The sequence below is a fragment of the Atta colombica genome, unplaced genomic scaffold, assembly GCF_001594045.1.
Source record: "Atta colombica isolate Treedump-2 unplaced genomic scaffold, Acol1.0 scaffold38, whole genome shotgun sequence".
NCBI lineage: Eukaryota > Metazoa > Arthropoda > Insecta > Hymenoptera > Formicidae > Atta > Atta colombica.
In genome coordinates, this window is record NW_017259490.1 from 5,030,564 (window position 1) to 5,044,895 (window position 14,332).

The following is a 14,332-nucleotide window of genomic DNA, read 5'->3' on the forward strand; positions in this document are numbered from 1 at the left end:
TATATATCTTAATTATAATATAATAAAACAGAATAAAAACTGTTTTATCTTAAAAAAGAAATTTTCTTAATTCAATTCTTAAGATTACATCAAGCTTACCATACTTACTTCAAGATCAGTAAATGTCTTTAAACAACTCGGACACTTAAAGCTAGCTCTACTAGTTGCATCTCTCTCCTCAGTTTCCATTCTCTTTCTCATTAAATCGAGTTTATACTTCACCACATTTACAAATGTCTAAAACAAAGACACACTTTTCATTCATTCTTTCATTTGCTAGTATTTTCCATCAAGTTAAAGAGAATCGTAATCACTTTATAAGTTAAGAGAATCGTTACCTACTTTATAATTAATAAAATAATAATTAACTTTCTGTGCTTTGCCATCTGACCCTGTCTCCATCTTCAATCTCACTTGAATGAACTTATCATTTCGCAATGTGGATATCCTGGCTCTTAACATCTTGCGTTCAAACTTAAGCAATTCACAAATGTCATCTTCTTTCATACCTGGTAGTATTTTATTATAAAATATTATTCCAATTACATGAAATATTTTCTAAATCAGTATATAATTACTTACATGGATTTCTAACCAGCATATCTACAATTAAAGCATCTTCAATCGAGTAAAACCCACGTACAACAAGACGTGCCAGTTTCTTCAAACTACTAGGTACCTCAGTGACAAGTCTCTCCTCGACGCTCATATTTCAGGTAATGAAAATGATTTTCTAACAATCGATATCGTTACCGAATAACAATAATTTTACCAATAATAATTATAATCGTTATTATTATGTTTACTGTCCGTTCACAGACTAAGCTCACAGTTTCATGTCAAGCGCACTTTACGATAAGCACCGCATTCTCCAAAAATACGATCGCTTGTAAAATTGTAAGCGTATCTTCATTTTTCTTCTAGAAATCAGATCTACTTTGTTAAAAAAAAAATATTTTATAAAATATCGACAAATGGAAAAGACAAAAACTTCATGAATACAAATATTACACCGAATTCTTACAATGATCAGAATGATCTATTTTTCTCCTTCTTCTCTCGTTATATCTTGAGTTAAAACGGCACTCTACGTTTCAGGAATGTTGGAAAAATCACAAGAATACAATAGGTCTGTTTTTTATTGCTACACTTTTTGAACTGGTACACACAGTGCAATAAGTTGAATGAAACAAATGTATATTTGTTTCACTTCAACTTATTGCACTGGTTCAGAGTGTAGCAATAAAAATAGACCTAATATTATCCGTTGATACGCAGTGAATTTATGTCACGACTGTCTTAGAGTGTCTTTAGGTTAGAATCAGGAAAATCCCGCAATCGCGGTATTACACCATTTGCGCCGCATGATGCACCACGGCGGAATACGTGCGATTCCGAGAACGCGTCTGCCAGCATCTAGTCGCGCGACTGCGCATGCGTAGACTTTGCTCCTCGAATAAATCCCTAGGAAAATTAAATTTATTCACAAATTGATCTTTGGTAGCATTGTAATGTTCATTTTATTAATATAAATTTATTTTAAAAAAATAGAATATTCTCTCTATCTTCCCTACTTGAAAGAAAATATTGACAAGGAAAATAAAAAAATACCTTCGTTCGAGCGAAGTCTCTGATAGAGAACTCTGAAGTATTTTGAAAATTATTTTGGAAATCAGAGAAATTAAGTTGTGCTTCTGCTTCCCGAAGAGGCAAAAACTAGATCAAATAACACATGTGGCTTATAAAAGGTTAGAGATCCATACAGAGGTTTGAAAAAAGAAGAAGAAGAAAATAAAAAGATGATATTTCCTTATATCTCCATTAATCTTTTCCATCGGAGGACACGCGCATGCGTGTTGCATGGAAAACTGCGTGGCAGTGGAACTACTGTCAACAACAGTAGTCTGCTAGATGGCTGCGATCTGTCAAACTGTCAAATGTCAATAAATTTTCACGAATAATTCACATATAAAAAATTTTAATAAGATTTGTCAATGGCGGCGATCGATAAAGTTAAAATTATCGTAGTAGGTGACTCAGGTGAACATAAGAAAAATATTTAATATTTTAAACATGCAATAATCCTTTTTTCTGAATTATTATCGATATTCTGTAATATTTTATTTGAATGAAGTCAAATGAAACTTGGGATAAATATTATGATAAAGATATTTCTTGCTTATATATTGTTAATATTTTTATTAATATCAAAGATATTTCTAATGTTTACACATTTAGGTTATGTATAATTATGTGACAATATAACTGTTTTTATAACTAAATTGATAAGTACTCTTTGTATTTAAAAAGAAATTATTAGTCCTTTCTTTTTAACTGAACTTCTTGCATAATTCATCTTTCCTTTTTTTTTTCTTTTTGAATAAAGAAAAGAAAGAAAAACAAAATGTGCAAGAGGTTAAAAAGAGTAGGTTTAATTAAATGTTTTTATATATTTGACAAAAGTGAGAAAGAAAATTTTAGAGCAGTGCAGTGATAAAAAACAAATCTAATATGTACAGATTAGTGAACTGTTGTAAGAGGAATTACTTTTATGAGAAATGTATCTTAAATAATAACGATAAATATAATAATGATAAATATCTTTATTATTGCAGGAGTCGGCAAAACATCACTGACACACTTAATATGCCAACAGCAACCTATCGGCAATCCTGCTTGGACAATAGGTTGTTCCATAGAAGTCAAATTACACGAATACAAGGAAGGTACACCAAATCAAAGAAGATACTTTGTCGAGCTATGGGATGTCGGTGGCAGCCAAAGTCACAAAAACACAAGATCTGTATTTTACAATCCCACAAATGGTATACTCATATTTTATAATGGTTAAATGTACAACATCTATATTTCCTTGAAAACATACGAATGCATAATTGCGACAGAATATAACTGTTGAATGATTGTTGAATTAACGACAAATATATGTCGTTTACAACTAGGCATAATATTAGTCCACGATTTAACGAATCGTAAATCACAGCAGAATCTGCAAAAATGGCTGGAGGAGGTTTTAAGTAAAGATGGGACTTCCTCAAAATCCAAGTTCGAGGATTTTGATCCTGAGAAGTTTGTGGGATCGACGCAGGTGGCAATAATTTTCCAAACTATTTGTGATATATTAATCAAATTACATAAGTATAATAAATAATACTTATTTCTAGATTCCAATTTTAGTCATTGGTACGAAATTTGATCTGATCTCGGACTCTAATTTCGTAAAATCCAACATACACAGACGTTCCGCAACCATCGCAGAGGAATGTGGTGCCGACGAAATATTTTTGGTAAGGATCACTTACCTAAGAGACTTGCCAAACACATCATTAAAAAAAAAAAAAAAATTAAAATTTAATTGAGTATATTATGTAAAATTTTCATCAACATGTGACTAACGCTTCTGTTTTACATACTTTATTGTAATAGGATTGCCATCAGATAAGATCTTTGGCAGCAGGCTCCAGTTCATCCGTGAAGCTCAGTAGATTCTTCGATAAAGTTATCGAAAGACGTTACTATTCCTCCAAAGAAGCGATCAGTCCTGATAAACGAAGGCCGCCACTATATACTTCTTCGATCTATCCAAAGTTTTATCATAATGACTGAATGCCAAGAGTGCCACTGAGAATTCAAGAGATTTCAATCTTATTTCTTGTTATACAGAACAATTATTCTTGTGACATGAAGTGTTATAGGATTACGCGAATTAAGTATTGCAAGACTATCGATCTCGCATTTCTTATCCACATTCCTAATTTTCCCACGGAAGTATCTTGTCAGATGTGTTCAAAAGAAAGAGAAAGACAACTATCAATGCAGTGTAGATAAAAATATATTAGGCATTCAATATATTTTTCACATATCTATATTGTAGAGACGTCGCATTGTATACAATTGTTTTATAACATGAGCTATATAATCTATTCAATATCTTGTTATTAGCAAAATGTAATTATATAAAAATATATATACATTATATTTTTTTGTTAAATTAATATAGAATATCCTATAAAGATTTCTCAACAATGCGAAAAGCTTGTGGATTGAAATTGAAACAAGAGTTTTCGTCGATTGATCAATTATATTATTTGCAAATACAAAGAATTAATTGTGCATTTTTAAACGAGAAAATTAACGAATTTAAGTTTCGATTAATGAAATTATAAATATACCGACCTCCAACTTTTACGAAGCAAGATTACGTTTGAGCATAAATATGATTGATCAATTAATAAAATAAAAAATAAAATAAAAAATATAAAATAAAATAATCGTGGACTATCAATAGTGTATTCTTGGGCTGTGTCAAAGTCTCGCTACACAGTTAAGCGTTTAATGGACCAATTAGAAGAAAGAATTTTATAAACTGATCAATTAAAAAACGCTTCAAAGCGTTTGTAATATCGTTGACTATACCCTCTTTACTAGAGCAAATAAGTGCAGAACAATGCCGGTCATGCCGATGACATGGATTGGTCAAGTTGTCTGCCAACTGCTGGGATAGTTACTTCATGATATGAATTCACTTTCATGAAGGCGCGAATGAAATCTTTCAAAACGCACGTCCCTCGCCAGCGAATGAATGCAGACGGCAGAAGCGCGTGACAGGTGCGCGGGATAATTCGCACATATGGTTTAAACGGATAGTCCAGGACAGTCACGAAGCGGGGGAAAGCGGGTCTTTTCTCCTGTATTGAAACTTTGAGGATCAACTTGGAATTCTGTCTGAATGTCGCGCTCCGGTCAACTCTAGTCGTGAGTGTGAGATCAAGTGAAGTGACGTGCAACCTATCCGGCTCTCCACATATGTGTGTGTCCAATTTAGGTCAGGCACGTGTACGTATTTGCTTTTTTTTCAAGGTTATCGTATCTATACATTAATAGATATAAAACTAATATAACATCGATGAAAGGATTATTCTGTCAGATTTCTAAGACTATGGGCGACCTCGACCAAACTTCGATTAAGTTAATCGTTATTAATGGCTAACTTGTCAAGTAATACATATATTGTTTTGATAACACAATTATTCATTTTAATTATACGGAAAAGAAGATTAGGACGAATTATGTAATTGTTGGAGATTTAATTTTAAGTGATTCTGTCATTTGAATTAGTTGTAGTCAATTAATTGGAGTCAAAGTTACCTATACATCCAAGCTTGTAGCATATTATATATAGGTGTGATACTTGAGTAATGTGATGAATCATACATTTTAATAGGTGGCTTTTTTGCTTTCCAGGTAATATTCCTATAATTATGTCTTATCATTTTGTAAAAACATGTGCTAGTACGAATAGTCTCTGTCATGTGTTGACACATGTACGACCTATGATTTATATTAAGAAATTTAGTTATGCTCATGATATAAACATAAACTTGAATAGTGGACCAGTCAGTATTTTAAAGCAGAAAATAGCTAGGGGCGAACTGATGAACGATACGTACCAGACGAAAGTGGCACAGACCCTGCAGCAAATTTACCAAGAAGTTCAAGATTATAAGCCGCAACAATTAAATCTGTTGGAAAAATGGTTTTACAACAAGCGGAGGGATGCGCCGAAAGGGTTGTACATTTTCGGAGCAGTGGGTGGAGGTAAAACAATGTTGATGGACCTATTTTACAATTGTTGCCAGGTATCTCTCTGGTTGCTGTATGTATAAGCACTGTGCATGGAAAGCTAAATTTATACCTTAATCTGTTCAACATGACAACACATGTTTTTTTTGCACAATCTAAAAGCAGAGATAACAATTCTTGCGTAATTTGCATGACTTGTTGTTTATTATTAAAGTAACAGATAGATATTGTGCGATGATATCATAAGAGATTTTTTTAATTGAAACAAACAAGTTAAAGTAAAAGAAGAGTGAATAAAAATAAATCGTTCAGAATAAATAATCACTTGATTGACATCTACAATGTACATAGATTGCTAGTATCTCTTATATACTTTTCATATATTATATTAACTTTAAACTGAAATGAATTTATCATCATTTATTTCTCCCGACGATTGGAGATAAAGATGAAATTGTATTCGTTTTCAATTTGACAGACCATGTAAATTCAAACTATCTTTAGTAAAATAATGAATGCATATTTTTGTGTATTGATGTTTTAGATACTTTTAAATATTTTTATATATATTATTGATTCTTGATTTATACATTTAGATAATGATAGGTGCAAGTCATATCAGATATGAAGTTGGCATTAGCAGTCCATATGTATATAGTTGAAGATTAACACACATTATGGCTTTCCATGTATAGTACAGAACAAAAATGAAATTTTTTCATAGTACAATGTAACATACTTTCGAATAAAAATGTTTCAGATTGAAAATAAGAAAAGGGTCCACTTTCATTCTTTCATGCTGGATGTGCATAGTAGAGTGCACGAGATAAAAAAGACCATTGTACGAGATATGACTAGCACCAAGCTGCAACCTTTTGATCCAATACCTCCAGTCGCCTCTGGCATTGCAGAGGAAACTTGGCTGTTGTGCTTCGACGAATTTCAGGTTCAGATTCATATTATTTAAAAAAAAAAACAAATATTACTTGTAAAGTATAATTAAAAATAAAAGATCAATGAAAACAGATGCGTTGCAGGTAACGGATATCGCAGATGCGATGATATTGAAACGGCTGTTCACGGAGCTGTTCGATAATGGCGTAATAGTGGTCGCGACTAGTAACAGATCGCCAGATGATCTGTATAAGAATGGACTGCAAAGAGGAAATTTTGTACCATTTATAAAAGTGCTGAAAGATCACTGCCTCGTTAGTAATTTGGACTCTGGGATAGATTACAGATTAAAATCGGGATCCGGAAATAAGAAGATTTATTTCATGTATGTAGAAATTAATGTGTACAATTTTTGTGATAATTGTCTATATTGTCGCCGTCTAACAAGCCGTTTAATTATACAAGAAAAGGTAAAGATGTCACGAACGATGTGGATAAAGTTTTCAAATACCTGTGTTCCATGGAGAACGACGTGATACGACCGCGCACGATTTCCATAAGAGGACGCAATGTCACTTTTCGAAAAACCTGCGGGCAGGTGTTGGACTCCACTTTCGAGGAATTGTGCGACAGGGTGAGAGGTCTTCTGTTTTGTGTAGTATTTGTATTCTATCTGTTGATTATGAACTATATGTAATATAAATATTGATCTCCATGTAGCCTCTCGGAGCAAGCGATTATTTGCAGTTGAGTCAAATTTTTCATACAGTCATAATAAGGGACATGCCTCAATTGAACCTACGACTTAAATCTCAAGCTAGGCGATTTATTACTCTTATCGATACATTGTACGATAATAAGGTAAGAATTATGCGGCTTTAATTACAAATTGTAATATTTGCGATTTGGGACATTATATAATAAGTACAGAATAAGAGGATCAATTATATAATAAGTACAGAGAATTTTGATAAAAGAAAAGAGATAAAACTTTGGCTAATGCAAATAGGATGAAAATTTTTTCTGAATTTTCATATAAATTGCAACTTCAGAAATATTAAGAAAGCTTACATTTTTTTCTTAGAATTTTTCAAATATGTGAGTTTTAAAAAATTTAAAGATTTCTCATTCTAAAATTTTTGAAAAATACTTTTCTTAGATTTTATAAAATTTTATAGAAAAATTATAGAACAATTTTAGAAATTTAGAATATTTCAAAATTCATGTATATGCAGAATTCTAAAAAAATTTGTAAAAAAGTCTTTAATTTGTATATAAAAAATCTGAAAAATTTTCTAAAAAGTTATTCGGAAAATATTTTTTATCAGGGCTAATATGTGACTAACGAAAGTTTATTAAATTGCAGGTACGAGTAGTTATGTCAGCGGCTGTACCACACACACAGTTATTTTTATCGGAAAACGAGTCCGAATATACCGATGAGAAAAGAATGCTGATGGATGATTTGAAGATTACGCATGGCTCGGTAGACGTTGATTTCATAATGAGGCAAAAGTATGAAAAATTATTATATTTTTTATTATTATTATGTTAATTTTGTTTTCAGGAGGATCATAAGGCAAACATCTTTACTGGAGAAGAGGAAATCTTTGCGTTTGATCGTACCGTGTCACGTCTGGCTGAGATGCAGACCTCACAGTATTGGGAGCAGTGGGAACACCACAGATAATGATAATGTTAAAACTAGTACAAATAGATTTGTGTAGCTCCGTATGAATTTCCACTCACTTAAAACTAAAGATTGTTAATGATTGTAATTTTTATAAAACGATCTCTTGCGAGTAGTTATTTAAGTTTTCATCAGGTGTGCGTTTTACGCTTGAAGCGTTAATTTTCGCGCTTTCTCAGTATTTTACCTCGTAAATTATTTTATTGGGAACGCAAGTTCCTTGAAGATTACCTCTAACATTAATTATTTATATGATTTATGTGCAAAAAATCTTACTGATTGCCAAAAAAATTGCCCTAATGCAAATATGTTTGTATTTGTGTGTATATTATATATATATATATATATAAATCTCAATTATATGAAATTTTGCACTGATAATTTGTTGATTATTCGTTTCTTTGCTACATCACAATAATATCAAGACCAGATGTCATATTTTTGCAGATTTGATTATCGACTATCGGTCATATTGGTATTTTAATTATCTACGAATTCAGTAAGGTGAAATATTAATTGAAGCGAAAGTTATTGAGGAAAGAGAGTATCCCAATTCCTAACAGACATTGGTGACACTGATGCAAAGATTGTATTGTTTTTTTTTAGGAGAATTTGCTGAATGTTGTTAGTATTGTATAAGTAGGAAAGAGTTAGGACAAGTATTTGCCTGCCTTTCTCTGCCAGGTTGCAGTTTTCTATAATTTAGTATAGAGAAAGCGTGTTCCAGTATATTAGAGCTCACTGTCTATCGATGAGGTAGATTGTATGAATGTGTGTGCCCATGTATGTGTATATGTGTATAACTCTAAAAGTTTATGTATTTCTTCCAACAGTTACTGATTCGCAATATAAAAACACAAAATAAACTTTTGAAAATAAATAAATACAAGAAATATGCTTGAAACGATTGTTATCTCTAGTCCTAAATGCGAAAAAATTTGTGTATGTCCACGTGTTATGAGTGCCTATAGTTCTATATCTATTGTATACTTCTTGTGTATCGTGCTTGTCATGCTTATCACTTGTAGCAGTGGAGAATACGTAATTGCACATCTTATTTCAAACGAAAACACAAATCAACATTGGCTATATCAGACTAAGAAAGGTCTAGGACCTGGGATAGCCGATAAATCGAAGAAAAGAAAACGGATCAACAGGGACATTGGATGTGTACGATAATCACAGTCTGCCAGTTTAATATAGTTTTCATATAAGTTTATCCAAGTTTTCTTCCGAAATCATGGATTATCGTTTCCCAGAGTTCAATTCGAAAGATGCAATTCAAAGTAATTAATTAATTATATTAATAATTCTCTGATTTTATATTATTTCATGCAAGCATCTCTATTATTTTTTTGTACAACATATATATAAAGTTAATTGTATATTATATAAATATTAATATATATTTCAATTTTATTTTTTAGCCTGGTTAACAAGCTTGGAGGCGTATATTAATGAACCAGCAGTAAATAAATGTGTTCGACAAATATCTTATTTAGCAACCACAATAACAGAGGATAATAAAATTGCTTGGTTACTAAAGGCAATAAGTTTCCTTGATTTAACTACTTTGAATAACGACGATACAAGTAGCACCGTAGAACAATTGTGTGAAAATGTAAATTGGAACATGGAATTATTATTCTTTACTTTAATGTATATAATATCTATAATTGATTAATTAATATATAATCGATTAATTAATATTACAGGCTGCAAATCCTATAAAGGAGCTTCCATTTCAATGGAATAAACCACTTCATACTGCTGCTGTTTGTGTTTATCCATCCAAAATAAAAGACGCAATAACTACTTTAAAGAGATTGAAGAAAATGAATGTAATTAAGGTTGCTAGTGGTAAGAAATGAAACATTTCTTTTGACCTGATATGAATGTAACAATATTATCTAATATATTTTTTGCATTAGTGGCAGCAGGATTTCCTTCTGGACTATTTCCATTGGAGACTCGATTGCAGGAAGTTCGTTGTGCAATAGAGTATGGAGCACAAGAAATAGATGTTGTGATCGATCGATCGTTAGTTTTAAATCATCAATGGATGATGCTATTTCAAGAGTTGATATCTATTCGTGCACTTTGTCCCAAAAATAACGAAAGGACAGTACGTTTAAAAGTTATAATATCATCAGGAGAATTGTTCAATTTGAAAGATGTATATAAGACATCTATGGTAGCTCTATTTGCTGGCGCTGATTTCATCAAAACATCTACAGGGAAAGATTCAGTTAATGCGACTTTGCAAGCGGGAATTGTTATGTGTAGAGCGATAAAAGAGTTTGAAAGACTAGCCGGAATAAAGGTATAACAATTTAATTATTTGTGATAATCGAGATCTATATAATATAGCTTTAATTTATTTTCACAGACTGGCTTTAAACCTGCCGGAGGAATTAAGACTGCGCAAGACGCTTTAGAATGGATGGTCTTGATTAAGGAAGAATTAGGGAATTCTTGGTTGACAAGCAATCGTTTCAGAATCGGTGCATCAAGTTTATTGCAAAATATTAGTACTGAAATTATCAAAACATATGAAAACAAGCCAATTCAACGACCACTGGAAGATAGTTCTGAAAACCAGACATCTGAAAGAGAAAATAAAGCTGATGAAGACAATAAAGTTGAAGGAGATAATAAAGATAAAGAAGATGCAGGAGATAAAGATAAAGGAAAAAATAAAGTTGAAAATAAAGAGACTTAATTAATTGGGTTTAGATAGTGATAAAATATTTTTATATCGTTTTTATATATTCGTAATTTCGATCATATATTTGAAAATAATTTGTATGTATTAATAAATGTGAATAAATTTTATTTTCATGATGCTTCAAGAGTTAACTGATTAAAAAATTCATCCGAAGCGCTAAAATCAACACTCTCTCTCTTTCCCTCTCTCTCTCTCCCTCTCTCTCTCTGCATGCGCGCGCGCGCGTGTGTGTGTGTGTGTGTGTGTGTGTGTACACCAGAAAAAACATGTTTTAAACAGTTTAAAACATGCTTAATTGATGTTTTTAATATGTTTTAAATGTTTTTTTTATAGTTAAAGCATATTTGAAGCATTAAAAATATATTTAAAAAAAACAATACGTTTTATTCTTAAAAAAAACATCTCAATCTTTATCCTGATGTACACACGCATACGTACACAATGAGATGAGAGGATCGCATTCTTCTGGGGAATTATCAAGATCGATGTACATTTCTCTCAGTTTCGTTTGAATTGTAAGGGAGAGTCAAATGATCTTTATCACAATCCCTTATCTTTCAGACTACGTCATGTGTGAAACATATAAGTAATACAGAATACGTCAGAATGAGTGATATCACGACGCCCATGCGTCTAAATATATCAATCCGTAAATAGATCCTATATAATTGACATACTTGGTACACATAATGTTGTGAACATGTAAATATACAAGTGTCTCGTTAAAATCATCTCAATTTCATTTTCTCTAGCTGATATAACACATGATCAAGATATGAAAATCACACAGATAATCATAAAGTGTTCAAATTTGGGAGAATTTATTAGGAATTGAATACTTGAATGTTCATGTATTATCATTATAAGAAATATTTTACATCAAAACGTATCAAAATGCAAAATATAACTAATTTATGCGTATAAAATGCACAAAAAACGAGAAAAATCATAGTGCAGCGAATACAATTTCTCTACACTTAAACGTTTCTTAAAAATTAAGCATTTTTGAAAAACAGTGGCTTAATTTCCCATCGTTAAAAGTTTTACTTTTCAGAGTATGATTCATTTTAAAAGTTTAGAAAGTTAGTTTTTTTTTTTTCAAAGAAATATTCAATTTAAATATACACAATAATTCGCAAATAGAAATTCAATTTATTCATCTAAAGTTTCAATTATTGAAGAAACTTTCATAATAAATCTACAAATATTCAAATTCCCTACAAAATATTCCGATATTACATAGTCATATTTTTATTATTTAAGATTTATATTTTTCTTATCTTTCTCAAGATATATATGTGAAGTTCATTCTTGAATATAAAGAATTTTTTTGCAATACAATTGAGAATAGAAGATATTTCGATTACATATAAATTCTTTCTCTTTCGAGAGCATTATTCTATTTAGAATTCCAGCAAACAAGAATGGATTGAAATGAATTGAAATGGATTCAAATTTTCAGAAAATATTCACGAATGTTAAAATGAATGCTTTTCAATTCTGATTTTTATTCATTTATAGGAATTGCATGGAACATATTTCTATGCCTTTCAATCTAAAAATAATATTAGCTTTTTCTGTGCACATAAACACAATTGTGAATACTATTCAATTCAAAACTTTGAATTGAATAAGAAATGCAGTTTTTCAATCCAATTACATCCAATTAAATCCAAAAAAAAGTATTCGCTATTTAAAATACGCATTCAGATAGAAAAAAATCTATTTTAATCCATTCTCGTTTGCTGGGATCCATTCGGATCTGCAGATTCGTCCGGACGGAGGCGTAATTCTCCACCGGAAATCGAGGCTCAAATCCAATATAGATCGATCAGTAAATAGACCTCGAGCCGGCGCGAGATCGTGTGGCCGGCGTCTTCGGGTGCTCATGCCTCTCGTGTAGTATTTACAGCTTGCAAGCTCCGGTGCGTCTTGCCCTCTGGCAAAGCTTGTCGTGACACCGTTTCAGCCGCATTGCGCCGGGTAACGGCCCGTCCTTCCGTCACCGTCGGCTTTATTCCGTACTAGTCGCACGGCTCGCCCGGCTCCAGCGGTCGTTTCGCGCGTCTCGGCCGTGTCATGCAGCGAATGCGGTGAGTCCCCCAGATCGCGCGTACATTCTCGTCCACGCGGCACGCGTTGCATCCGATCGAGTAGCCCTCCCCCGACTCGCCTTGGATAACTTGTACTAGATAAGCTCGGCTCGCCGCTTCTCGGCAAGTAATATACACGACATCAAGCGGGATATATCACACCATCGATATACGGGACCACCTCGTCATACACTCTATATTCGGATACCGTCGCTTCCGCTTCGGCATAGCGCGGATTTGCGAGTCGGCGCGGTGAGGCGCGCACGGGAGTAAAACGGAAGGAGAAATTGCGATGTTGATCCGTCGGGATTATGCTACTTATTACGAGTTTGCAAGAAAGATTTAAACTACTCTCTGAAACTTTTAGAGTGAATCTTACTCTGAAGAGCGAAAGCTAACTCTTCAAGATTGAAAATTGAGTTACTCTTTTTCAACACTAATTCAATTTTTATTTTTTAGAATAAGAGTCTATTAAAAAAATTTAGAAAGTATATAATTCGTATATAAAAAGTTAAATTGTAGCTGCAAATGAATTGAAAGTCGAATACTTCCGGCGAATCGTGTATGTATAACAAAAATTGTGAGTTACTCGATGAAGGAATTCGATTTTTCCGCTGTGAACTCTAAATTTTTTTAGAATGGAATCTACTGACTCTAAAGATCGAAAATTGAGTCAGTCTTGAAAAAGAGTGACTTAATTTTCAATCCTTAGGAATAAGATTTCATTCTACAGAGATTTACTTTAAAAATTTTAAAAGATGCTTGTATTATTGCAGATAAATCGAAATTTGAATCGAGATCACAATTTCGATTATATATATATATATTGCGCAAAATTCCAGCACTTGTTAGATCTATTATCGTATTTCACTTGATATTTTGAATTTATAAAGAAGAAACATTGTGCAAATTAAATTTTAATTTTATTTCAGTCATATTGACTTAGTAATTATAACAAAATTAAAAAGATATATCATCATTTGATGATATTTGATTTCGTCATACATGTTGTTCACTTGCCAATTAAAACCTATTTGCCGGCTTGAATTCTATTTAAGAGTTATGATTATATTTTTAGACATATCTTACCTTGGCACAACACGGAATCGTTGACCCTTCTTTAAATGACGCATATTTTTATCACTCATCAGGATATACATATAGGATTATTTGCTTCCTCGGTCGCATTCGTAAACAACATTAAAATAGCACTGGAATTTGCAAAAAACATGTATCCGACTTTCGTGCTGTATCATTATTACGTAACATTTAGGATTCTGTAAAAAGAAAGTGTTGTATTATATAAATATATATACATATATATAT

General features: G+C 32.1%; 5 protein-coding genes across 18 annotated transcripts in view; 4 read left to right on the top strand and 1 right to left on the bottom strand.

Moving 5' to 3' along the window:
• The window catches only part of LOC108690915 (general transcription factor IIE subunit 1), a 3,102-nt gene extending 1,731 nt beyond the window's left edge, over positions 1 to 1,371 (bottom strand). Inside the window, exons 1-5 of one of the 5 annotated variants that reach the window (XM_018198465.1) lie at positions 1,353 to 1,371; positions 1,025 to 1,087; positions 583 to 933; positions 343 to 509; positions 109 to 237 (exon numbers count right to left, since the gene is read on the bottom strand). In XM_018198465.1, the coding sequence (XP_018053954.1) occupies positions 109 to 237; positions 343 to 509; positions 583 to 709 (423 nt within the window). In that variant the 5' untranslated portion in view covers positions 710 to 933; positions 1,025 to 1,087; positions 1,353 to 1,371. Of the gene's footprint in view, positions 1 to 108; positions 238 to 342; positions 510 to 582; positions 937 to 1,024; positions 1,180 to 1,254; positions 1,332 to 1,352 lie in introns of those variants that run through there. The other 4 variants (XM_018198466.1, XM_018198463.1, XM_018198462.1 and 1 more) reach the window with 4 other exon arrangements.
• A 248-nt stretch (positions 1,372 to 1,619) lies between these two features.
• On the top strand, positions 1,620 to 3,811 carry LOC108690934 (rab-like protein 3). The gene is made up of 5 exons (XM_018198488.1): positions 1,620 to 2,040; positions 2,616 to 2,825; positions 2,961 to 3,106; positions 3,183 to 3,305; positions 3,445 to 3,811. The coding sequence occupies exons 1-5, from the start codon at positions 1,995 to 1,997 to the stop codon at positions 3,622 to 3,624; spliced, it is 705 nt and encodes a 234-aa protein (XP_018053977.1). The 5' UTR covers positions 1,620 to 1,994; the 3' UTR covers positions 3,625 to 3,811.
• Positions 3,812 to 4,634: 823 nt separating this feature from the next.
• Positions 4,635 to 8,475, top strand: LOC108690906 (putative ATPase N2B). Of its 5 annotated transcripts, none has more exons than XM_018198446.1 (8): positions 4,635 to 4,854; positions 5,263 to 5,657; positions 6,362 to 6,547; positions 6,639 to 6,880; positions 6,961 to 7,129; positions 7,216 to 7,356; positions 7,862 to 8,010; positions 8,063 to 8,475. In XM_018198446.1, exons 2-8 carry the CDS (start codon positions 5,280 to 5,282, stop codon positions 8,220 to 8,222), a joined length of 1,425 nt encoding a protein of 474 aa, XP_018053935.1. In that variant the 5' UTR covers positions 4,635 to 4,854; positions 5,263 to 5,279; the 3' UTR covers positions 8,223 to 8,475. The 5 variants fall into 5 exon arrangements, with proteins under 5 accessions (XP_018053935.1, XP_018053936.1, XP_018053937.1 ...); XM_018198447.1 differs by having other exon boundaries at positions 7,862 to 7,981; XM_018198448.1 differs by having other exon boundaries at positions 5,408 to 5,657.
• A 125-nt stretch (positions 8,476 to 8,600) lies between these two features.
• On the top strand, positions 8,601 to 10,907 carry LOC108690863 (deoxyribose-phosphate aldolase). Its single transcript, XM_018198371.1, has 6 exons — positions 8,601 to 8,941; positions 9,214 to 9,471; positions 9,613 to 9,806; positions 9,901 to 10,045; positions 10,117 to 10,508; positions 10,575 to 10,907. Exons 2-6 carry the CDS (start codon positions 9,426 to 9,428, stop codon positions 10,905 to 10,907), a joined length of 1,110 nt encoding a protein of 369 aa, XP_018053860.1. The 5' UTR covers positions 8,601 to 8,941; positions 9,214 to 9,425.
• A 1,847-nt stretch (positions 10,908 to 12,754) lies between these two features.
• The window catches only part of LOC108691006 (glutamic acid-rich protein-like), a 12,504-nt gene continuing 10,926 nt past the window's right edge, over positions 12,755 to 14,332 (top strand). For 2 of the 6 annotated variants that reach the window (XM_018198607.1, XM_018198606.1), the window contains exon 1: positions 12,755 to 13,006. The gene's annotated coding sequence lies outside the window, so the exon portion shown is untranslated. The remainder of the gene's footprint in view (positions 13,007 to 14,332) is intronic. The other 4 variants (XM_018198608.1, XM_018198611.1, XM_018198609.1 and 1 more) reach the window with 3 other exon arrangements.

Excerpts from the sequence above, each read along its gene's own strand:
- LOC108690906 (XM_018198446.1), top strand. The coding sequence starts at position 5,280 with ATGTCTTATCATTTTGTAAAAACATGTGCTAGTACGAATAGTCTCTGT. Across the intron at positions 5,658-6,361 it reads TATTTTACAATTGTTGCCAG|ATTGAAAATAAGAAAAGGGT; the intron begins GTATCTCTCTGG and ends AAAATGTTTCAG. Across the intron at positions 7,357-7,861 it reads ATACATTGTACGATAATAAG|GTACGAGTAGTTATGTCAGC; the intron begins GTAAGAATTATG and ends ATTAAATTGCAG.
- LOC108690934 (XM_018198488.1), top strand. The coding sequence starts at position 1,995 with ATGGCGGCGATCGATAAAGTTAAAATTATCGTAGTAGGTGACTCAG. Across the intron at positions 2,041-2,615 it reads TATCGTAGTAGGTGACTCAG|GAGTCGGCAAAACATCACTG; the intron begins GTGAACATAAGA and ends TTATTATTGCAG. Across the intron at positions 2,826-2,960 it reads ATTTTACAATCCCACAAATG|GCATAATATTAGTCCACGAT; the intron begins GTATACTCATAT and ends GTTTACAACTAG.
- LOC108690863 (XM_018198371.1), top strand. The coding sequence starts at position 9,426 with ATGGATTATCGTTTCCCAGAGTTCAATTCGAAAGATGCAATTCAAA. Across the intron at positions 10,046-10,116 it reads TGTAATTAAGGTTGCTAGTG|TGGCAGCAGGATTTCCTTCT; the intron begins GTAAGAAATGAA and ends TTTTTGCATTAG. Across the intron at positions 10,509-10,574 it reads AAAGACTAGCCGGAATAAAG|ACTGGCTTTAAACCTGCCGG; the intron begins GTATAACAATTT and ends TTATTTTCACAG.